The sequence below is a fragment of the Saccopteryx leptura genome, chromosome 1 (genome assembly GCF_036850995.1).
Source record: "Saccopteryx leptura isolate mSacLep1 chromosome 1, mSacLep1_pri_phased_curated, whole genome shotgun sequence".
NCBI classification, from domain to species: Eukaryota; Metazoa; Chordata; class Mammalia; order Chiroptera; family Emballonuridae; genus Saccopteryx; species Saccopteryx leptura.
Window position 1 is genome coordinate 40,033,515 of NC_089503.1, and position 23,925 is coordinate 40,057,439.

The following is a 23,925-nucleotide window of genomic DNA, read 5'->3' on the forward strand; positions in this document are numbered from 1 at the left end:
GTCCAAATACTGTCCTCTCAAGGACTGACTCGTGGCTCAAAACAGCCTCTCTATCTGATAGGTCCCTCTTCTGACCCAATCAAGACTCCTTACCCAATAGAAGAAAACTAATATTGAAAACTAGTTTTCACTACATTATAAAGAACCTCTAATCCACCCATAGGTGTCTGGATTAGGAAAGTATCTCTTTGTCTTGAAAGTGGTAGGAACAGAGACAAAATGAGCTAGAGACTTTGACATGTTGAGAGACAAGAATGACTCCCCACCACTCCTTCCCAATGAGCTCTCCCTAGAGCTACAAAGGACTATTCTTCCTTCATGTTTTAAAGCGCACTGTCTGGTCCTTTTAATATGAGAGAGAGAGAGAGAGAGGGAGAAATCGAAGCAAGATTCTGGTTTAGAGAAGCAAGCATCTTTTTTTCTTGCAGGCTCTTAACTTTTGGACAAGATTAAAGTTTAATATTAAGACAAGTGCCAGAGACAGCTCAACAGATTGGTAGAAACCTCGCAGTACCATTTAAACCACTCAACGTAAACAGAACAATTCTTCTCAAAAGTCCACTGTTCCAAAGTGGGGGGGGGGGCAGTGCGGAGTGGGCATGTCCGCTTCTCCAAGATTCATCACCCAACTCTCTAGACTGACTCCTAGCATCCGAGGGGCCACCTCCACCCAAACACAAAACCGGCCTCGCTAAGAGGCACCTGCTCCCCATCCTGAGTCCTTGGGGACTGGGAGGTAGGCAGAATATATTTTATGTTCTCTCCTCCCTCATGCTGTCAACAAAACTGGCCCTTTCAGGCTCAGATGAAGATCCAATATCCTTTCCTATCCAGAACCCATCAGCCAGCTTCACCACCATCTAAACCTCCTTACCCAGCACCACCCTGGGACAGGTAATCAATGGTTCCAGCTTGGGGCCACGAAGGGAAGCGAAGCTGGGGCGGGGGGCGTGGCAGGCAGTGAGGAAGGGGATGAACTGTGGGGCCCTGGCAGATAACTAAAGCCACTGAAGGGCGACGCCCAGGACTTGGCGAGCAAGCCAGGGGCGACCACTCCTGTTGTACACCTGCCATCAGGCACATCTCATGGCAGGACAAGGACTGTAGAGAAGCCAGGAGCAGAGTGGCATTGCTCAGGGCAGGGTGTGGGTTGGGTTCGAGGAAACCTGGGCCTCAGGCCTTTGCTTTCCACACCTGGTGGATCTCCAGGTGAGAAGAGCAGAAGCCGCCTCCGGAAGCCCTCAGAGGCCAGCCGAGCCTCCTGAAGCCTCCAGCTCACTCCACACTCCTTCCCCACTCAGGGCACCTTCGCCACTCAGGGCGCACCCCTCGCGTCTGGGAATGCTGTCTGTCAGTGACTCCGCCCACCGGGCCAGAGGCTGGGGGCTGCTGGGGCCGGTGCCAGGGCGACAATGCTGAGAGTTTTTAAACCTTAAAAGGTCAGAACAGAAAGGGTTCTAGAAATATTTTCTGGGTCAATGTCTTCTTTTACACACGGGGACACCGAGGCCCAGGAGACGAAGACTTCTCAAAAAGACACACAGCAATGTGAAATGGATCCATGTGAGAGTTAAAAAGATATCGAATCTCGCAGTCTTCTGAGAAGTAAGGAAAAGTAAGGCAACTTATATTTTAGGAGAGAGAGAGATCATCATTTAAAAAGAAGTCAGTTTCCCAGACAAGGGGGTAGGTGGAGGTAATAGAGAGAAAAAAAATCACTCAAGGTCCGGCTCACCAAAATGTAATTTGGATTATTTTGAGTGGTCTTAGATTGCCAACACCTCACAGTGTCTAAATCTCTGGGCGGAAGAGTCCAAGCAGAGAGTGAGAGTCCCACCAACCGCTCGGTCCTGGCTCCTCTGAGCTGCTCTACAGAGATCCTCTTTCTTCAGGTTAAAAAAAAAAAAACTGCAAAAAGAAAACACAAAAACCCACAAAAAAACACAACACACAGTTAACCACCTGTCAGGGCTGAGGGTACAATGAGGCTCCTCAAAAAAGGGCTTTTCATGCATGCGTAATATATTTGTTCAGCTATTCACTTAATGAAGCTGATAAATGTGATGCAAGACAATGGTCAAGTTAATCTATTTAGTAAAATGTTTTGAGACTTTCAGGCTACGTTAAGGAGGGGAGCATTCATGGACATTTTCATTTAAATGCACTCATCTCCTCTCTTGGGCTGCACAAGGGGGTTCAGGCAATCTATGTGAATATAATTTCTTATAAATGTGTCTTTAATGGGTTTAATTCACCCTTGCCAGCTGTTTTGGGGGCTATTTTGTAAGAGCAAAACAAACGTCTCAGGCTTGGAAAGCTAGTTAAAATTAGTTTCGGTCAGCGAGGCCAAGCTATATTTCCTGCAAACCATCTGCTTGATTGGCACAATAGAAGGATTTTCAAGGAAGGGGTGGGGGAGAGTGAGTGTGAAAGGAATGAGGGGTGGAGGGAGCCGCTAGAAAGGGCTGGTGCGGCCAGGAGCTCCTTGTGGCCTATTCTGAAGGTGAACCCCTTAGAGGTGTCTTAATAGAGCCGCTCGCCCGGAGGGCTGGGCGGCAGGACAGCTCTTTCAGCCCCGGCCTCGCCGCCCTCTGCCTCTGCCTCTCTTTCCCCCAGTGACCACAGAAGCCAGGCGGCGGGTGTTTTTCCCCGACGCCCCTGCCCGGCGTCCAGCCAAACTTGCAGAACCGGCTCTAATTGTGGGCAGCTCTGGCCCGCAACACCGCGGCCTGAGAGCTCGATCTCTTGCAAAGGACGACCTTAGGGTCCCAACCTTCTCTAACGGAATCACATTATGTTTTCGGAGACTGGGGAATCTCAAGCCACTCTCTACTCTGACTCCCTCGGTGGCCTGCGCTTACCGGGGCGCCCCTGGCTGGGCCCGCGCTGCAGAGGGGCGTGCAAGCAGCAAAAACTCAGGACGTGGGCTGGGCCCCCCCTACAACCCCCACCCCACTCTTCCCTGTCCCTGGGGAGAGAATCCCCAGAACCCGCTCCGACAGCCCCTCCTGCGCCCAGGGCGACTCCGGGAGCCCAGCCCGTGTCCTGCGGCCTCCTCGCCCCCCACCCCACTCTTCCCTGTTCCCGGGGAGAGAATCCCCAGGACCCGCTCCGACAGCCCCTCCTGCGCCCAGGGCGACTCCGGGAGCCCAGCCCGTGTCCTGCGGCCTCCTCGCCCCCTCGCCCCCCACCCCACTCTTCCCTGTCCCTGGGGAGGGAATCCCCAGAACCCGCTCCGGCAGCCCCTCCTGCGCCCAGGGCGACTCCGGGAGCCCAGCCCGTGTCCTGCGGCCTCCTCGCCCCCCCCCACCCCCCAGCAATCGCGCTCGTGGCACCGGCTTGGGTCGGAACAGGGCCTCCGATTCTCTTCCCCCCTCCTGACTTCTTTTCCCTTGAAAGAGAAACAGACAGAAAGCCCAGGTCTAGGATAGAGGGCGCGAGTGACTTCTCCGAAATAAGCTTGAAGATAACGACGTTACAGTGAGTGGCAGGGCGGACAAAGCCCCGGGACTCAGGTCAAACGGCATTAGTCACAGGTCTTAGCGCAGCCGCCGCGCCGCGGGCCCTGGGCCGGCCCGGGGTTCCCGAAGACGCGTTCAAGGAGATCAGATCGCGTCAAGTAAGATCCTTTCGTCTGATTTCTTGCTTCCTTAGGAGTGATTTTGCCTTTTCACGGGCGGCCGGCCCTCTCCCCCGCCCTCCCTTTTCCTCTTTGGCGCCTCAGGAATGCGCACGGACGGCTGGAAGTGGGGTCCACGTGGGTCGCAGCGAGGGGTTGACCCGCATTCCAAACACTGTCAGCGCCCCCTTTTAAAGCCGAGGAGACAGCAGCAGTTAGATAGAATGAGGGAGAACGGCCGTGTGTGTGTGTGTGGGGGGGGGGGGGGTGGCGGTGGGGACGGAGCGTGTCAGGGGGCAGGATAATAACTGGAAAAGCTACTCCCAGGAAAATGCCCCAGAAGCAGAAAGGGGCCTGGGGCAGAGGGCGGGCTAGCAAGGCCTAGACGGGCTTTGAGTTCCTACGGCTCCCAAAACAAAGCCCTGCCAACAGCCCGCGTTCCGACCCTCCGAAGACTTGGGCACGCACTTCTGAGTTGAGAAGCCCAACACCTGTCGTCACTGGCCTCCTCCTTCCGGACACCGGGAGCTGCTCACGGCAGGGAGGGAGGGAAGAAGGGAGGGCAGAGAGAAGAGAAGGAGGGGATGGTGGAAGGAGGGAATGGTGGAAGGAGGGAAGGAAAGGAAAAAGAGAAAGGGGGCGGAAGGGAGAAAAGCAGGAGAGATTACAACAAGCCGGAGCCAGTCGCCCGGCTTCCGGAAAGCAGTTGGGGCGGGCGGTGTTGATCGCCACGGAAAACGTGTTCTGTGGCAAAGTTAAAGCACAGGTGTTCGAGTGGTTTAGACGTTTCTCCCTGACTATTGGAAAAACTTCAAAAAAAGTCACTTTTAAAGTTCTTCACAGATCTCCCTCTTCCATTTTCCGGGTCTCCCATTAACTTGAACTATATACACTTTGCGTATTTGAATAATCACTTATTTAAATATTGTTCATTTCCTTAGTAGTTTTCCACCGCCTGCTGCCCAGTGCGCCCCCCAAAAGCAGTCGTGGGCGCAGAAACTCCATACTTGCGTCACCTTCGCGCATTAATTGGACTCCAGGGCCCGCCCCTAAATAACTTTTTAATTTGAATCGCGGGAGAGCTTTAGGGGGCTCCGTTTCTGGTTTAATGTGATATAAATTGCAGATGCACTTTCACTGAATGGTTAAAGCAGCGACATGGAGATCATCAACAAAAAACGCCCCGAACAAAACCATCCAGAGAAATAAAGCTGGTTAATAAGATTTTTCAGAAAGCTTTGTGTTAAAAAGCAAAAAAAAGAAAACCAGCTGAAGGTGACAGTTAGTTCATGGTTAATAGGATCAGGGAGGCCTGGCGGGGCTGCACACTTCTCTTTGGGGAGGTGCGGCCACACTAAAGAACTGAATGGGACATTTAACACATCTGTTATCTCGCAGAGCAGAGAAACAGGGACTCGGGGCTTAGCGCCACCCCAGCTCCAGCCCAGAGGAAAGGGGAAGATCGTCGGCAGGAATATTCTCGTTTGAGGCCCTGAGTCAAGGACAGACTTTCCTGATGTGGACCCACGTTCTTGGGAACCGCGTCTTTCACTTCGCTGTTTTCAGGCGTTTGTACTTTGCAGTTAATTAAGAAGTTGCAAAACCTTGACCAAGTGCAGCGCCTCGTGACTTGTAGGTAGGGTTCTCTCCGGGCTAATCCCAGCCTTCGCTACTATGGCTTTAAAAGTTCAGGCTGCCATTGAGTTTCAACTAAAACTACCTAAGGTTTCTTGAGGTTGGAAAACGGCCCGTGAAGCACTCGCCGCATTCTGGTCGCCCTGTGCGCGGCCGCTTCCGTCAGGGGAAGCCCTTTGCCAGCGGAGACCCGCCGCCTTGTCAGGGGAAGCCCTTTGCCAGCGGAGACCCGCCGCCTTGCCCGGTGAGGTGCTCCGATCAGCTCCTACCTACCCTAGGCGAGCTGCGAGCACTAGTTGGAGACACGCCTAGAGAAATGTGGCCCCAAATCGTTTTACAAGTTGTTGGGAGTTGACCAAAGAAGACTCATTGTACTTGTCAGGTATCCACCAACTCGCTCAAACTCAACGATTTCCCCGTAATGAAATAATTCAAATCCAGACCACTCCCCTCCACCCCTATGGACGAGCATCCAGGAGCTCCGAAGCATCTATTTCAAGCACCCCTGGGTTGTTAAACCGGCACCCCCTCCACAGACATAATGACCTAACCCATCTCTCAGGTCTGCTTTGTGCCTCGGCCGCAGTAACGCCTAAGACTAGAGACGGAAAAGGGGGTCTATTTTCATGTTCGTTGACTTGAAATTTTCCATTGCCCTCTCCCAAAAGGGGGAGGGTTATTTTACCGACTGCTTGGAGATAAATTTCTATGAATATTTATTGATTTATTTTCTAGGCTCAGCAGGGAAGCTGCAAATAAATTTAGTGCGTCCTTTAAATAATTCCTTTTCTATGAGGCAAGATGTCATCTGAAACTTCTAAATAGGCATTTAATTAGCCCGGGTGTTGCTTCGGAACAAAAACTCTCGGCAAGAGCTTTGGGGGGGGGGGTGCACTGTATTGCAAAGAGGCGGTCGATATGCAGAATTGATGCGCGCCAGCCTTTGTCGCCGGCCCATTGTGCGGGCGATGCTTATGAAGACTAATCCAATCATAAATTGCACCCCTGCGCCAATCAGAGCGCCCAGAGCCGCTGGCGAATGAAGCTCGAGTGGAGAACTTTGTTGAACTTCATTGTCAGAGCTGTCACTTTTCAAAGCGCTTTCACGGGCGGGCCACTATAAAACCGTCACCTCGACGGGAGCACCACGGAGGACCCGCAGGCGCCCAAGTGGGAGCGTCCCTTAGCTGGAGACTTCTGCAAAGCCCAGGAGAGAGGACACCGCGGGGGCGGGAGGGGCGGGGAGCGAGGTCTTTACCCTTCGGCCACTGGAAGAAGGGTGTATTACGCCCGCCCCGCGCTTAACATGATGTTCCCCGGCCTCCTCGCGCCCCCCGCCGGGTACCCCAGCCTCCTGCGCCCCACGCCCACCTTGACGCTGCCCCAGTCCCTGCAGTCGGCATTTTCTGGGCACTCGAGCTTCCTGGTGGAGGATCTGATCCGCATCAGCCGACCCCCCGCCTACGTGCCCCGAAGCGTGCCCACCGCCGGCATGTCGCCCCCTAGGCAGGGGGCCCCCGCGAACCTCACAGACACCGGGGCCTCCGACCTGGGCTCCCCGGGCCCCGGCAGCCGGCGGGGCGGGTCGCCGCAGACCGCCGTCTCCCCTGCCAGCGAGCCCACGTTTCTGAAGTTCGGGGTGAATGCCATTCTCTCCTCGGCGCCCAGAAACGGTAAGTGAGCGCAAGACGCTGCGGGCGGGTCCAGGTGTCGAGTCCTTCTCGCTCCAGTGCCCTGTGTGCAGCGGGGACCCGCACACACATCGGCGCGCACACGCACCTGGTGGCCCGGAGGCCTCACGTCGTGCAGGGTGAGACTCAGGTCCTGCGGGTTCCCTGGGAGAAAACGCTCCCAGCTTCGCCCCAACCTCAGCATGAACTTGAGCAGTTCATTGCACAGAACGGCACAGTTCCCTCCTAAACTGAGCGCAAGATGCTGGGCGTCTGCGTTCCTGCCCTCCAGCCTCCGGGAGCCAGTATCTTTCAAACCAAGACAATATATTTACTAGCTTAGCCACTATTATGGATCTGCAATTCTTTTCTTCTGCGCCCCAATCCAACCCATCTCTTAGTGCCTAAGATGAGACTGGGGGGCGGAGCGATCTGAGGACTATTTTGGGGAGTGAAAAGAAGTCTTTCCACAGATGAGACATGTCAGGAAAAGGTTAATTTTACTCTGTCAATAGATGCCTTTGAAACCAGCGGAAGGGTTAATCATATTATGTACTCAAGGTACAGAACGACAATCCAGTACGTAACCAAAGTCTCTGTTCTCCCTCCCTCTTTCCCTTTCTCCCTCCCTCTCTTCCAGAAGCATCTCCGGCCCTGCTCCAGAGCGTCCCACCCAAGACCTTCGCCTTTCCCTACTTTGAAGGCTCCTTCCAGCCTTTCATCAGATCTTCATACTTCCCAGGTAGCGCCCCCCTGCCCCCCCACCGCCCCCGCCATCGCGAGGCTGGGCGGCGCCCCAGCCCCAGCTCGCTGCTTCGCTGCCTGCCCCGAGCCATATTTCTCCGTCCACCCTCGGGGTTATGCTCCGGTTCAGAGGTTGCGAGGCGTACAACATTCACGAATCCGTCGCGCCAATTTGATGCCCTATTTAGCACACGCAGTGACTGCTTGACACTTTGCACCAATTCCCTGCTCTACAAATTAGCAGGAATTGTCATGGTCCCAATTTGAGGCGGTTCCCTTCCCGGCGAGGAGCTGTTGGCATCCCTTCACGCCGCCGTTTTCCCACAGAGTCAGTGCACTTGGCCACGATTCCCCACAAAGGTTTCAGCACCATGACCAATTGGTCAGCTCCTCCGGGCAGCCACACACAGACCGGCCCTCGCCCCTCCACGCCGCTCAGAAACACCTACCAGCCGGGGCTAATTTCTCTTTAAGACTCATTCAGGGCTTCGGGCTTTTCACAAGACCACATGGGGTGCCCTCTTGTGTGGGATGCCTGGGGTCGCCCTGGGGTTGGGAGACGAGATCCTCCCACAACTTCAACCTTCTTTTTCCAACCTGATTTCTCAACCTCTTCTCATACCCTCCCCCCCACCACTATATTTTTAAAAGGACTACTGAGCCGGTCAAATAAGTCTGAGTGAAGCCCGAAATTGGTTCCTAGTCTAAAGGAGAAACACCTTAAACAGGTTCTACAAGGTTTTCATTCTGGTTTCAAGTACTGGCTCAAAAACTCTGCAACTGGTCAAGACTCTGAAGGTGAAAGAGGAGCCCCTAGAAAGAGCAGAGAGCCGGGGCATGGTCGTGGGGGGATGGGTAAACCCGCGGCCGCAGTCCCAACACCAGGGAAAGAAACCAGCAATTGATTTTTAAAGGGGGGAGAGAGAATTCAACCCCTCTCACCACCACCACCATTCAAGCTGCTGCTGATCATGGAATTTGCTCCCTTTCTCCCTCATCTCAATGCTCTAACAAAAACAACCCGAGCTTTATAAATAGCTTTTCATGTCCATTTAATGAAAATGATTCGGGGAAGAGAAGCCTCTGCCATCAGTATTCTCCCAATGGTCTTGGCCTGCAGTTGTGTTTAGTTTGAAAGTGTAAATCTCTTTTGTCCCAGTAATATATGGCTTTCGCTGCTTGTCCTCAGTCTTTTTCTGTTAGTTCATTACTACACAATTACCATTCACGCTTCATTAGAGTCTCTGTTTCTTTTTGGATTTTTTTCCCCCTTCCTTAAAGCGAAACTCTCCCCCTTTTTATCATGCCAATACCCATTGGGAAGCGGTCAATGTGCTAATTAGCTGCCACTTTTCATGTATTCGGGCCGAATTCTTCACGTTTTGTGGGGGAGGGAAGGAGAGATTAATATAAAAAAGATGAATACTGATTGGAGAATCCACAGCGCATTTTCTCCTTGCTATCAAATAAGGAAAGCCCCCCATTTTCATCGAAAGACTGCAAAAGCCACCAAGGTGATAAAAACTTAAGAGGGAACCCCAGTGGCCTCAACTGGATATTTTTGTAATTTATTATTTTTTTTCTGTTTGTTTCCCTAAGACTGTTGAACGGAAAAGTGAAAACAGGCTATTGTAGGAGCTGTTTTCTGTTTCCGTGGTCTTACCTAATCCGGGTTTGCACGCTTGAAAGGAAAAGTTATTTGGGCGGAAAGCGCCTTTCACTCTCGAAGGTTTGTAGGTTCGTGGTCTATTCTCCAGAGGGAGAAAAAGGAGAGCTTTGAAGAGATGAGGGGATCAGAGAGCAAAACCAAGGGAGGCAACGCTGGGGAGGCGGCGCCGCTCTCCGGGCGGGCGGGACACTGCTCTCCGCCGGGGAGGCGGGCGGGACACTGCTCTCCGCCGGGGAGGCGGCGCCGCTCTCCGGGCGGGCGGGACACTGCTCTCCGCCGGGGAGGCGGGCGCCGCACTCCGGGCGGGCGGGACACGGCCCACTCACTCGCGCCTCCCGCCCCCACCCGTGCAGCGTCCTCCAGCGTGGTGCCCATCCCCGGGACCTTCTCCTGGCCGTTGGCCGCCCGCGGCAAGCCTCGGCGCGGCATGCTGCGCCGCGCAGTGTTCTCCGACGTGCAGCGCAAGGCGCTGGAGAAGATGTTCCAGAAGCAGAAGTACATCAGCAAGCCCGACCGCAAGAAGCTGGCGGCCAAGCTGGGCTTGAAAGACTCACAGGTGAGAACAGTCTCCCCACAGGACCCCTCCCCCAAGTAACGTACGCCTGGGAGGGCTTTCTGAAAGCGCTTAGGTACCTTGGTTCAGAAAGGAAATGTGAGGCCGAGGGAGGAAATGAGCGCAAGATCCCGCCTTCCCGAGGCTGCTCTGGGCCACCCACTGTCTCCCCGCCCCAACCCCGAGGCTGCTCTGGGCCGCCCACTGTCTCCCCGCCCCAACCCCGAGGCTGCTCTGGGCCGCCCGCCCTCTCCCCGCCCCAACCCCGAGGCTGCTCTGGGCAGCCCACTGTCTCCCCGCCCCAACCCCGAGGCTGCTCTGGGCAGCCCACCGTCTCCCCGCCCCAACCCCGAGGCTGCTCTGGGCCGCCCACCGTCTCCCCGCCCCAACCCCGAGGCTGCTCTGGGCAGCCCACCCTCTCCCCGCCCCAACCCCGAGGCTGCTCTGGGCCGCCCACCGTCTCCCCGCCCCAACCCCGAGGCTGCTCTGGGCAGCCCACCGTCTCCCCGCCCCAACCCCGAGGCTGCTCTGGGCCGCCCACTGTCTCCCCGCCCCAACCCCGAGGCTGCTCTGGGCAGTCCACCGTCTCCCCGCCCCAACCCCGAGGCTGCTCTGGGCAGCCCACCGTCTCCCCGCCCCAACCCCGAGGCTGCTCTGGGCCGCCCACCGCCTCCCCGCCCCAACCCCGAGGCTGCTCTGGGCAGCCCACCCTCTCCCCGCCCCAACCCCCGGCCTCGGCGCCCCTGCTAGGCGGGCCAGGTACCAGAGGGTGGGCGCGAGGCGCGCAGAGCCGAGGTGGGAGTGAGGGTGGGTTTAGTGCTGAGACCCCCCCTAAATTCACACCGTGGGGTGGGGAGCAAGCTAGGAGGGAAGGACCTCTTTCTCACCCGCCGACCTCCCGCGGCCCCCTCCCCGGTCCTCTCGGAGGGAGGTCGGCTCACCGCTGCCGCTCCCCCGCCCTCTCCGCCCTCGCGCACTAGGTGAAAATCTGGTTCCAGAACAGACGCATGAAGTGGCGGAACTCCAAGGAGCGCGAGCTCCTGTCTAGCGGGGGCTGCCGGGAGCAGACCCTTCCCACCAAACTCAATCCGCACCCGGACCTCAGCGACGTGGGCCAGAAGGGCCCCGGGGACGACGAGGAGGAGGACGAGGGCCGGGCCAGCCCCCGCCCCCGCCTCGCCTATCGCGCATCCCCGAACCCTCAGCACCTGCGGGACCCGCGGTTCGAGGGGCCGCTGCCCGCCTCGCCCGCGCACTCGAGCAGCCCCGGCAAACCTTCGGACTTTTCCGACTCCGAGGAGGATGAGGAGGGCGAAGAGGAGGAGATCACGGTGTCTTAGAAGCTTCCCGCGCCCGGGGTACTGTTTCCAGGTGCTTTGAAATTGAAGAGGTGGGGTTCAGTCTGGTGGTCACTCGGTTCCTGCTGCCCGGACGCTGCCACTCCCTGCTGTGGACCTGTCACCTTGACCAGGCCCTTTCACTGCCCAAAGTACCTTTCCTTACCACCCTCCCTTACCTCTCAATGGCCCTCTCCACCTAACATAAATGTAGGTCTTGGCCCCAGCCTTAACTTTTCCACAAGGCTTCCTGTCCCTCTTCTTTACTGCACGCTGTTTTAAACACAGTGGGGAGTTCACTCCCACAGCTTGGGTCAAGCGGTGAGCCAGGCCTGCTGGTTCTTAGAAGCGACAGCCCTGGAAGGTAGGCAACGCTGTGCGGAGGAGGACACCGGGGGAGGAACCGCAACAAGCCGTTACTGCAGGACCTCTGACTTGTGGATCCCTCCACCTCTCTATCTTAGGTAGTAAGGACCTCCTGCCTCACTCCATGCTAACCCAGTCTTCCTGTAACAGTTCCCTCAGGAAGCTCAAGAATGTCCAAAAAAGAAAGTATCTATCTGTGCCTCCTGGTCTAAGGTTCAGCATAAATGCTGAGTCTTTTCTATCATATTCTAAATGCTCTCTGGGCAAAGAAACAAAGAAACGAGTTCTCTAAACGGGAGGAAGAGTCAGTCTCTATTTCTGTATGTGTGTATTAGAGTTTTTTTTTAAAGTAATTTCTGCATCCATAGTATATGCACCAAGCACTCTACCTTGTGTCCTTTTATTATCTGCAGGGAGGTTTTACGGACCGGCAAACCTCCTGATCACCGGGCCTGATGTGAACAGAGACTCACAGCCTCTTTGATTTTCTTTTTAACTGAACTTTGCTGTCTTTGCACAGCTTTTATGACTGTACGCTATTTTGTACACATGTGTTGTATGGATATTTTATACCAAGGTTATTGTGAATGACTATGAAAGACCAACTAAATTCCTTCTGTTTTTTTTTTTTTTTTGCAATGGTTCTTAAACTTTAAAAAGGTAGCTGGTTAATTGCATAACTTATAAAGAAATACTTATTTTGTATTTTTTACCATGTACAGATTTTTATATATGTATATATGTATCAAATGAACAAATGCCAAATAAAAAGTAGAATGGATACAAGGATCAAGTGGTATCATTAATTCCCAGACTGTTAGAGCTGAAAGCAATGGAGCTGCTGGTCTAGGGCTACAGACACTTTCTTTAGACAAAGGAGGCTGAATGCAAGAGGGGAAGGCAAGCGTCTAAACTAACCTCCAAGTTGCTGAGTGGCCAAGCTGGAACCAGCGCCATCTCAGACCCTGAGGGCAGCCAGTGCTGTCTCTGCTCCACACGACCATAAAATAAGCATACTTGCTATGGTTACAGGTAGAGGAGCTCCAGTCAAGTACGCACAAGTCAAGTCTGCAATGTCCCTTCTCCCCTTCTCCGAGGACTGAAATGACTAAGAGAAATCAATGGAAATTTAAGTGGTTCAAGCTTCCACTGGTTTTCCTTTTTCTTCTTGAAAGCATATTGTCTAGTCCCCAGAGAAGCTCATAAGTGGTCTTGATGTTTGTGTAGGGACTGATTTTATTAGGAATGCCATCTATAGGCATGACTTGGTGGCCCAGGTACAGACTCTGGAGTCCACAGGTGAAACTTAAGTTCTTTAAAGACTAGCTTTCAGCAGAAATGATCGCTATAACCAATGATTGAGAGCAGAGGTAGTTAACATGGTCCCTACCGCCCACTAGTGGACGTTCCAGCTTTCATGGTGGGGGGTAGCAGAGCAACCAAGGTATAAATAAAAAGATAGATTTCACTATAGTAAGTTGTTTTATAAAGATTTATTCTGCCAAACTTAGCGAAAATCTGACATAAAGTACTTGGTAAGTAATTATGATATGCTTTAACTTGCTGTAACTCTGCTTTATAAATTTTATAAAGTAAAGTTACTTTTCCTACTTTACAAATCACCATTACTGTGAAACCAGTGGGTGGTTAGAAAATTTTACTACTAACAGAGATACAGAAGTGGGCAGTGGGTATAAAAAGGTTGACTACCCCTGGACTAGAGCATAAGGAACATCAGGTTAGAACCCTGGCAGAGCCTTTTGCGGCCTTTGAGAGATGGCTCCCTGTAGCCTCAGCCACACAGACCTCCTTTCTTTATTATCATAGCCCGTACCCACACAGACCTCCTTTCTTTATTATCATAACCCGTACCCCAGTAGTCAGGGGGAAAACTTGTTAAGCGTAAATTTCAGTAGTTTGTATTATACTTGAAATTTGAATATATTCTTTGCACAATTAATTCTTTTCAAATAACACAAGCTATCTCCATGCTAAGGTTCTCATATCCTCCCGTTCTGGGACTGCTCCTGACATTGATGATCAGTGTTTTCACTATTATTTATGATAATGGGAATTAAAAAAAATTCTCTTTACTGTCATATTTTTTTTTAATTTAAGACACCTCCCATGTTTCTCCTTCCCCACATGTGAAAATGAGGAACATGGCGTCCTGCACATGGTAGGCATAGAACCTTCCAGACAGGAAACTGTCCCTGCTCTGAGTGAGTCGGGCTATTTATCCCTCGCCCTGCTGTGGCTGGGCCATCCAGGGATGGGATCCCCACCGGAAGTGGTCCACCATTCCCTCCCTGCCAGCTTCTGCCTGCAGGTCTCAGTTATCGTCAAGAACCATTTTCAGGCAAGGGGATGGATTAATGTCTAACTGAATAAAGCTGTTCATGGCAGCTTTATTCACAGTAGCCAGGAGGTACTCACATTCACATCACTCACCTTATTCACAAGAGCTTCCTCAACCCAAATGACCATCGAAAGATAGATGGATAAAAAAATGTGGCATCTATAAATACACATTGGAATATTATTCAGCCTTAAAAAAGGAAAAGAGCCTGACCTATGGTGGCGCAGTGGATAAAGCGTCGACCTGGAAATGCTGAGGTCGCCGGTTCGAAACCCTGGGCTTGCCTGGTCAAGGCACATATGGGAGTTGATGCTTCCTGCTCCTCCCCCCCCCATTCTCTCTCTCTTCTCCCTCTCTCCCCCTCTCTCTCTCCTTTCTAAAATGAATAAATTAAAAAAAAATTAAAAAAAAAAAGGAAAAGAAATCCTGTCACATACTCAACATGAGAGAACCTTGAGGACATTATACTAAGTGAAATAAGCTAGTAATAAGAAGACAAACACTATCTGATCCCACTTATATGAGATATTTAACATAGTCGAACTCATAGAAACAAAAGGAATTGCGGTTGTCAAGGGCTGGGGTGCATGGGAGATAGGGAGAGGCTGCTCAGGGGCTAGAGTTTCAGTGTAACAAGATGAAAAGTTTCAGAGGTCTGTTGCACAACAATTTGAATGGAGTTAGCACCTCTAAGCTGCAAATTAAAAATAATGAAGATGGTAACATTTATGTCATCAGTTTTTTAAAATCTCAATTTTATAAAATAAAAGAATTAAGTAAATTGAAAAAATAACTCATGTTAGAAGAGATAAAATCTAGTAATGGTCAAAATTATGGCATACAAGTAAAATAATTTGAGGTAGCAATACAGACAATGTAGAATTCAAAGCAAGAAGCAATATATGGATGTAAATAAAGTTTTTTTCCTATAGTAATCAAAGTTAAAACCCAAAAAAAGGGAAAGAAATATTCTGAAGAGTTTAAAAGTGTATGCTACACTTTGTCCACAAAGCTTTACTTAAGAACTTCATGCGCTGAATTCTGGCTCATTTTGATGTCTCTGTCAGCTGAGCATCATGAGGGTGAGGACCACATGCATTTTTCACACTGTTTTTATAGTGTCACGTACAGTCCCTAATACATAGTTCATGTTTGATATGTGTTGGAATAAATAAATTTTAAAAAGGGACAGAGATGCTCTCATGTCTAAACCATAGGTTTGGAAGTTATAAATCTTTCACATGAGTTGAAGGATTACTTGGAAAGAAGAAGGAAGGAAGGAAGGAAGGAAGGAAGGAAGGAAGGAAGGAAGGAAGGAAGGAAGGAAGGAAGGAAGGAAGGAAGGAAGGAAAGAAGGAAAGAAAAGAAAGAGAAAGAAAGAAAGAGAGGAAGAAAGAAAGACTCAAACATCTCTCTCCTCAAATCCAGACCCAGATGATCAACAGTCTTTGGATACCTTGAGTGTCCCAAGAACCTGTTAAATTCTACATGCCCAGGACCAAGTGCCATGTCTTCCAGTTGCAATATTCCACGCACACAAAGCAAAAACAAAAACAAACAAACAACACACCCCTTGCTCCTTACTCCATGAATGCGTTCATTTCTCTTGCTCAAAAATTAGAGACCTCTAATGGCATCAATTGCCATTCCTGACCTCACCCTCTCTTTTTTACTCCATACAGAGAATCAACCACTACGGCCTGTTCCTGTATGTAAGTCCTTAATAGGTCTTCTGTTCTTTCCATCCTCATTGGCAAAATGTAAAAGAAAAGCTAGTATTATTTTTCTTTAGAGGAACCTATTATATGTGAGATGCAATGATTAGCATTCCATATACATTATTTCTTTTCATCCACACTTTAAGTATTTTTAATCCCATTTTATAGATAAGAAAATAGACTCAGGGATCTTCCTGGTTGTCCTATCCTCAGCACTGAGAATATCTGAAAAATTTTTTAGAGAAATTTGCTCAAAGCCATGAAGGAGGACATGATTTTTATGGGGTAGGAAGAGGAAACCATGTACTATAACAAGAGAGACACACACGAGTTCGATTCCCCATCAGGGCACATACTGGAAGCAACCAAAGAATGCAGAATGCACGACTGAGTGGAATAACAAGTGCTTCCCTTCCCCACCTCTCTCCCTTCCTCTCTCTGTCTCTCTAAAAATCAATAGAAATATAGAAATTAAGCCCTGGACGGATAGCTCTGTAGGGAGCATCACTTGGGAGAGCGGAGGTTGCCAGTTTGAGTCCCCGGTCAGGGCACATACAGGAGCGGCTCAATATTCCATCTCTCTCTCCCTGCCTCTCTCTTTCCTTCTCAAAAAAAGAAGAAAAAAAAAAAGACTTTTGATATTGATGCAGAAACAAGCCCAGTTAAGTGCAACAGTGAACCCCAGATGAGATCCTGGAGCAGAAAAAAGAACATTAGGTAAAACCTGCAGCAATCTGAACAAAGCATTGGCTTTCGTTAATAACCTGTGTTAATGTTGGTTTATTGACTGTGACGAGTGGACCATGGTGAAGTCAGGTGTTAAGTCATCACTTAACAGGTGAGTGATGACTGTACCGGGAACTCCCTGTACCAGCTCGGCAGCTTTTCTGTAAATCCAAAATTTACAGAAAATTTACCCCCAAATAAAACATTTATTTAAAAAAAACACACAAATGTGTTTGCATCATTAGTTACGTTTTTATGTGTTGCTTGGGAGAAAACACAACCACATTCTTTATAGTTTAAATGGCAGAAAGGCTATTAGAGTAAGAGGCTTGATTAAAAGGAAAAGTGAAGTTCCAATTCGCTCTTTGGTAATCCAAAGCAACCGAAGTGTGCACCCCCCACCCCCACCCCCACCCCCCGCCCCAGCCTGGTGGCCGGGCTGACGATTCTATTACTTACCCCACTCACCCCTGCTCCCCCACCTCCCACCATCAGGGTAATGCCTCCTGGAATTCTTTTTGGCACAAACATCTTGTTTTAGGACCATGTTTAGACGGTGATTAAAAGAGGATTATTTACGCCACACAGGTCCCCCAGCGAGAAAGGACCGGCCACCCCTTACACTGTACTAAACTTTTCTGTAAATACCACACCCCAGCAATCACTAAGAGACTAAACAAAGCAGAACAAGGCGTGAGAAAGCTGTGTTTTGGTTGTTCTTAGCAAGAAGTCTCAGGTCAACTAGCAGCTTGCCACTAAAACTCCTCATTCTCAAGTCAAACGGGCGCATTTACTGGGATTGATGATGAAAGCAGAGCTAAGTTTTGCGTTCCAAGAAAACTCTCCTTTTAAAGCTGGAGTTGTGGCAGGAAACATCCAGGAATGAACAGTTGTTAGTTATTGACGAGGCCTTGGACAGACGACTTTACAGAGGTCTAGCTTATGTCTGCTGAGTCAAGGATATAGGTTCTTATACAATGTTCTCACAGAAGTCCTCTTTGCCTTAACAGTAAATTAACCCTTTACATTTGTTCAGAGTTTAACATTTTTACCTTACATCATCCTACTTGATTTTTGCAACAGCCTCATGAGATAATGAGGGCAGGCTTCATCTTCCCCATGTTCTGCACAGGCTCAGAAAGGTTGATTGGTTTCCCTAAGGTGGCACAGCCTGTAAGCAGAGGAGATGGTATTTGATCCAGGGTTTCTAAACTCTAAGTCAGGGCTCTCTCATTTAACAAGTCTGTACCGAGTGCCTTCTCTGTGTCCGGATCTCTGGTTGTTCCTGAGGACGGAGCGATACCTGAAATAAACGGTGCTCTTGGTCTCAGGGAGCTTACGGTTCAGTGGGAGAGGAAGAAAAGGTTTAGCCAAGTCAAGGAACACATGCATAGATAGTTACGTTACATATTGTGATGAGGGCTATAGGGGAAGTAAGCAGGGTCCAAAGCTAGCCAGGGAAGCCTCTTTTAGGAGGCGACATTTTAGCAGGTAGAAGGAGCCAGTGGGGCATGCATTGTGAAAAGGAGTCTACATGGGACTTACTATGGAATCTGCAATGAGCATGAAGAGGTGGGGAATGTCTGAACAAAACTGAGGGATACGCTGTGGTTAAAGAGAGTGACAGCCTGGACCAGGATGGCCAAAGAGTGAATCCCTCCTAGGTTTGTAGATTTCATTCTGCATGGGACAGGAAAGTACAGAGGGTTTTAAGCATGGATTGACATGAATGGAGTTTAAAAAAAAAAAAATCACCCTGCACGCTGGATGAAGGATGAACAAGAGTGGAAGCATAATGGTTGCTGGCCTTAGTCAGAAAGGATGGTGGCTGGGACTAGGGGCGTGGCGGTGAGGGCTGAGAGAGGTGGAGCGACCGCGGTAACATAACAGTTTGTGGGAATGAGTTAGATGTGGGCGGTGAGGGAGATGGCTGAATGTATCGTTTGGTGAAAAGGCCAGCCACAGAGCCATATGTGGAGTCATTTGTGAAGAAGGAAAGACGTATTTGTTAATAAAAATCCTAAAGGTATATAGCCGGAGTTAGAACAATCTGGGGTACAAGTTGAGAGAAAACCCCAAATGACAACAGGTGACAAAAATATGCCCATTTCTCTCCTGTGTACAAGTGTGGGGTTGAGATGGTCCAACCCTTCTCGACCTTCTGTCTTCCTCAATGCACAGCTCCCCCTTCCGGGCCTGTGATATTGACTTATAGCAAGAAATCAACATTTGGTCTTGGCACTGGTTTCTGGCACCGAGCTTGTAAAACCCTTGGAATTTCCTAAGAAGAGTGACAAAGGTATCTTGATATTCATAACAAACACCTTGCAACCACACCTGAGTTTATGTCAATGAGGTGACTTTGGGGAAGCTGGTTGTAGGGAAACCAAGGACGTGATTTAGAAGGTTGGAACTCTCAGTCCCACCCCCTGGCCCCCAGGGAGAAGAGAGGGTTCGCTGGAGATTGAGTTCAATCAACAATGGCCAATGATTTCATCAGTCATGCCTATGTAATGAAGCTTTCATAAAACCCCCAAAGGATGGGGTTCAGAGGGCTCCCAGGCTGGTGAGCACGTGCGGATGCTGAAGGAGAGTGGAGGGCCTAGAGCGGGCACCGAAGCTCCACTCCTTTGCCCGTGCCTCTTCCTGCGTATCTCTTCCATCTGCTTGTCTTTGAGATACATCCTTTATAATAAACTGATAGAAAGTAAACTGTTTCCTGAGCTCTGTGAGCCACTCTAATAAATCACTCAAACCCAAGGAGGGCACCGTGGGAGCCTCTAATTTATAGCCAGTAGATCAGAAGTACAGGTGCCAACCTGGACTTATAATTGGCATCTGAAGTGGACTGGGAGCAGTCTTGTAGAACTGAGCCCTAACCCTGTGGAAGCTGACACGGGCTCCAGGCAGATAGTATCAGAACTGAGTTGACTTACAGGACACCCAGCTAGGGTTGGAGAGTTGCTTGGTGTAGGAAGAAACCACCCAGTATTGGAGGGTCCCAGGTCACTGCTTTGGCCCAGGCTATCAGGGGGGAGAAAGGAGAAAGGAGGAAGGAGGACATGCCCTCTCCTTGGCTGGAACGTTCCTGGAGTTGCACACGCCAGTTCTGCTGCTCCACCATGAGCCAGGACTCAGGCCCAGGGCTGCACAGGCTCAGCTGCTGAGGTGGGAAATGTCATCTATCTCCCGGGTGGTTTGATTCCAGAGGGTGAAGGGGAGAACGGATGCAGGGGGCAACTCACACTGTCTACCCCAGCCCCCCTGCTGTCTACAGCGCCTCTGTGCAAAGCAGGTGGTAGGCAGCCGTGAGAAGACATTTTGTGTTGCTCTTTATGCCTTGCTCTACTTGTCTACTTTGGACATGGACATGTGTTCATGTATTATTTGTATACATTTTTTTGTTTTGTTTTTTGTTTTCGTTTTAAGCCAGAGAAGGGTTGGGGAAGGAGAGGAGGACCTGGTGTGAGGACTGGGTAGTGGAGAAGGAACCAGCACAGGAGACGGAAAGGAGGCAGAAGGAAAACCAGGAGACGGTGCTGGCACAGAGGCGAAGGGGAGAGACGTTTCAGGAAGCAGGGGCCTGCCGATTCTCCTGCAGTTCCTAAAGAGGCAACAGAGAGGAGAGGAGAAACAGCTTGACCCGATGGAAATCATGGAAGACACCGAGAAGACCCGCTTTACTTGAGAAATGGGGGTGTAAGCCAAACGGAAGTGAACTGAAGAAGGGATGCCCCAGGACAGACCCGACGTACACACGGAATCTTGCTGTTTGGTAGGGAAGCCATTTCAGACCAATGAAGAGGGAACCTGTACTCCAATAAAAAACGTTGGGACAACTGGCTCTCCAATATTATGTGTACTTTTAATCCTGAGCTTACATAATATGCATTAATCCAAACAAATTGAAAACTCGAAAACCTAAAGGTGAAATACAAAGTTTTCAAATAAGCAGAACAATGTACCTTGATGTAGATAGATGTACATAGATTTAGAAGAAGTTTAAGATCACAGATGGGATATTCACCCAGTTCTTGCTTTGAAAGGGGGAGGACGGGAAACGAAGCTGGGTGCAGAGAATATAGAGGACTTGAAATTTGGCATTAAAAAAATATTCATTCAGCCTGACCAGATGGTGGTGCAGTGGATAGAGTGCCAGCCTGGGACACTGAGGACCCAGTTTTGTAACCCTGAGGTCATCAGCCTGAGCGCAGGCTCATCCTGCTTGAGTGTGTAGGCTAACTATATTGAGCATGGGGTCGCTGGCTTGGGCATGGGATCATAGACATGACCCCATGGTCACTGGCTTGAAGCCCAAGGTTGTTGGCTTGAGCAAGGGGTCACTGGCTCAGTTGGAGCCCCCCAACCCCATCAAGGCACATATGAGAAAGTAATCAATGAACAACTAAGGTGCCACAGTGAAGAATTGATGCTTCTCATTTTTCTCCCTTCCTGTCTGTCCTTGTCTGTCTGTCTGTCTCACTAAAAAACAATAAAAAAAACTCATTCATTGATTTTAGAGAGACAGAAATGGAGAGAGGAAAGGAGGTGAAAGAGAGAGAGAAACACTGATTTGCTGCTTCACTCATTCATGCATCCACTGGTCAACTCTTGTATGTGCCCTGATGGGGGATCAAACCCACAACCTTGGCATAGCCTTGGTGTATCAGGACAATGTTCTAAACAACTGAGCTACCCAGGCAGGGCCTGCCGTTTGTTTTAATCTACAGGAAATATGACTGTTAACATTTGTAAATCTATGCAAATCTAACAATAAAGTTTATTATATGGCCCTTTAAACTTTATTTTAATATATATAAATATTTTTCAATGCCAAAAAACTTTATAGAATAGGAAGTGGAGTAAAAGCATGGGGGAGGGGCCACAAACATTCAGTCCAGAGCAGCCGTGGTGGTTTTGTTGTCGTTGTTGTTGGGTTTTTTTTTTGTTTTGTTTTGTTTTTTTTACAGATACAGAGAGAGAGTCAGAGAGAGGGACAGACAGGGACAGACAGACAGGAACAGAGAGATGAGAAGCACCAATCATTAATTTTTCATTGTGACACCTTAGTTGTTCATTGACCGCCTTCTCATATGTGCCTTGACCGCGGGCCTTCAGCAGGCCGAGTAACCCCTTGCTCGAGCCAGTGACCTTGGGTCCAAGCTGGTGAGCTTTGCTCAAGCCAGATGAGCCTGCGCTCAAGCTGGCGACCTCGGGGTCTTGAACCTGGGTCCTTCCGCATCCCAGTCCAATGCTCTATCCACTGCACCACCACCTGGTCAGGCCTGGTGTTTTTTGTTTGTTTGTTTTTTTTTTTTAATGAAGTAGCATAACAGCATCAAATGGAACAGAAAATCTCTGCCTACACTCATTGAGTAATGTTTCATGAAATGTTTGTTGTAACTTCAAAAGTGGGTTGGTGTGTGAGAGTGTATGCAGCGGATTGCTTCAAAACATGTATTTCTTATACTAGGTCATAGTCAAAGTGAAAGCCACTGTAGACAAGTATGGACAGTTTTCCAAGCAGCTTGGCCACAGAAGGAGACAGAGCAATGAAACAGTAGCTGAAAAGGTACATGTTGTTAAGGAAGGTTCTTGGTTTGTTCTTTTAAGTCTGCAGATACTGGAGTATGTTTGGGGGCCGATGAAAAGTGAATCAATGGAGAAGTAGAGTTTGGTGATGAGCGCTAGATGGGGGTGGCAGTGACAATGAGGGGAATGGTGTGTGACCAGATGGTATTAGTCAGACATCCAGCCGGCTCTGGTGAGTACAGATTACGTACACAGGCAAGTGTTTGTGTGTGTGTGTGTGGGGGGGGTATAGGGAATGCAGAGAAAGACATGGGCCACATTACCGTGCCCTGTACCCCATACATAACTGACAGTCTGTGTGATGGGATGAGGCAGCCGCACAGAACAGGCTCGGCAACAGCAAGGCAGGACAGGGCTCTGACAGCACGTGACTTTGCAGTTCGGGACAATGTCAAGGGGTGAGAGGGGTCTAGTGGTGAAAGCTTCTCTGCGAGTAGGGACTCGAGGCAGACTCAAGGACAGGTGCTGAACGAAGCCAAGGAGCAGGCGTGGTTGTGGGATAGGGGTTTCCCGTGGAGGGAGTGGGAGAAAGAAGACGTGGGTTTTGGTAAAGGGGAACAAGAGGAGATGGGCACAGGGAACTTTTTTCTCACATGAAGCTCTTTTATCTTGGAGTAAAATCTTTCCCAGATGCTCTAGCAGACATCTTGTCTCATTGGGCAGAACTGGACCCACATCCAAGCCCAGACTAATCAGGGGTAAAGGAGCGCCCTTTTGGCTTGACCAATCAGGATTTACTCTGCGTGGGGGCACGCTGTTGCCTGAACAACACTGGGTTCTGTTTGTCAGAAAGGTAGGATAGCTATTGGGTAGACAGCCACCAATGTCTTCCACTGCATCCAAAAATGTAAATCCTTCTAGTTCCTAACCTCACTCTTCAACCCTGTCATTATATTTGGCCTCTCTTCAAAAGATCCTCCCTCTTCATGCAGAGTCATCAGGGAGCCTTCCACCAGCTTTTAGGAAAACTACTCCTTTCTCCAGTTCCAGCTGCTTCTCTTCCTGTTCCCCATCACCCCGCCCCCGACCTCGGAACAGGACGTAGAGAGACAGCCACATGACAAGTCAGGGGAGGCTGGACACACGGGGTCCAGGAAAGAGAACTCTGATGTCCCCAGTTCTTCAGTGAATCAGGAAGAGTTTCTCTGAATGTGGTCTTCACAAATGGGAGTTCACCTCTTCATGTACTCATCTGTCCTGCTAGCGAATGTTGAACAAACACTGTCACATACACACACGTGCACACACGCACAACAGACACACACACAGAGACACACACTCACCTGACTCCTAATGGCAGACACTGATACAGACTGAACGAGTGGTCGTAATTGCCGATGTCTCCAGGGACCAGGCAGGTGACCGGGGACCTGGGTGAGCAGGCGGATGCTGAGGCCCCTGACCACACTGACTGCGGCCCGCTCTGGATGATTGCTTCCACCTGGGAAACTGTTGAGAAGCTGGAAATCTGGAATTTAAGTGTAATTTCCCATTAAAAAAAAATAGGTAAGCAAATGCCTCCTCTCCTACAATGAAGTCTCTACTTCATAATACTGTGCATGTAGAGCGGCACAGAGCCTGTCCTTTGTGTCCCCTGCTTCCCTCACACGGCCCCTTCGTGCCCGCTGGACCCCAGGAAGAGGCCCACGGGGAGTGTGCCTCTGGCTGCTGGCACCCTCGGCCTTCTGTAATCACTATGGACCCAGGCATCATTTTATTCAGTTGTTATGATACATCACCACCATGAGTCTTTCTCATGTCCGATTATCTCAGACTTGGTGGTGGGAGCCCCTTCGAGCTGGCTCCCATGTCCTTTAGACTTGTCTCCAGCAGTCCTTGAGCATGTCTGTGCTTTCTGGCACACCCAGATGTTCCAGGTGGTGGACCTTATCATTTTTCTGCCCCACATCTGGAATCAGCCACTTGCCCAAGAAACC

The 23,925-nt window shown here is 50.1% G+C and overlaps 1 protein-coding gene across 1 annotated transcript; it reads left to right on the forward strand.

Moving 5' to 3' along the window:
* The first annotated feature begins 6,560 nt into the window (after positions 1 to 6,560).
* DBX1 (developing brain homeobox 1) lies at positions 6,561 to 11,388 on the forward strand. The gene is made up of 4 exons (XM_066360555.1): positions 6,561 to 6,927; positions 7,565 to 7,666; positions 9,691 to 9,893; positions 10,871 to 11,388. Exons 1-4 carry the CDS (start codon positions 6,561 to 6,563, stop codon positions 11,228 to 11,230), a joined length of 1,032 nt encoding a protein of 343 aa, XP_066216652.1. The 3' UTR covers positions 11,231 to 11,388.
* The last annotated feature ends 12,537 nt before the right edge of the window (positions 11,389 to 23,925 follow it).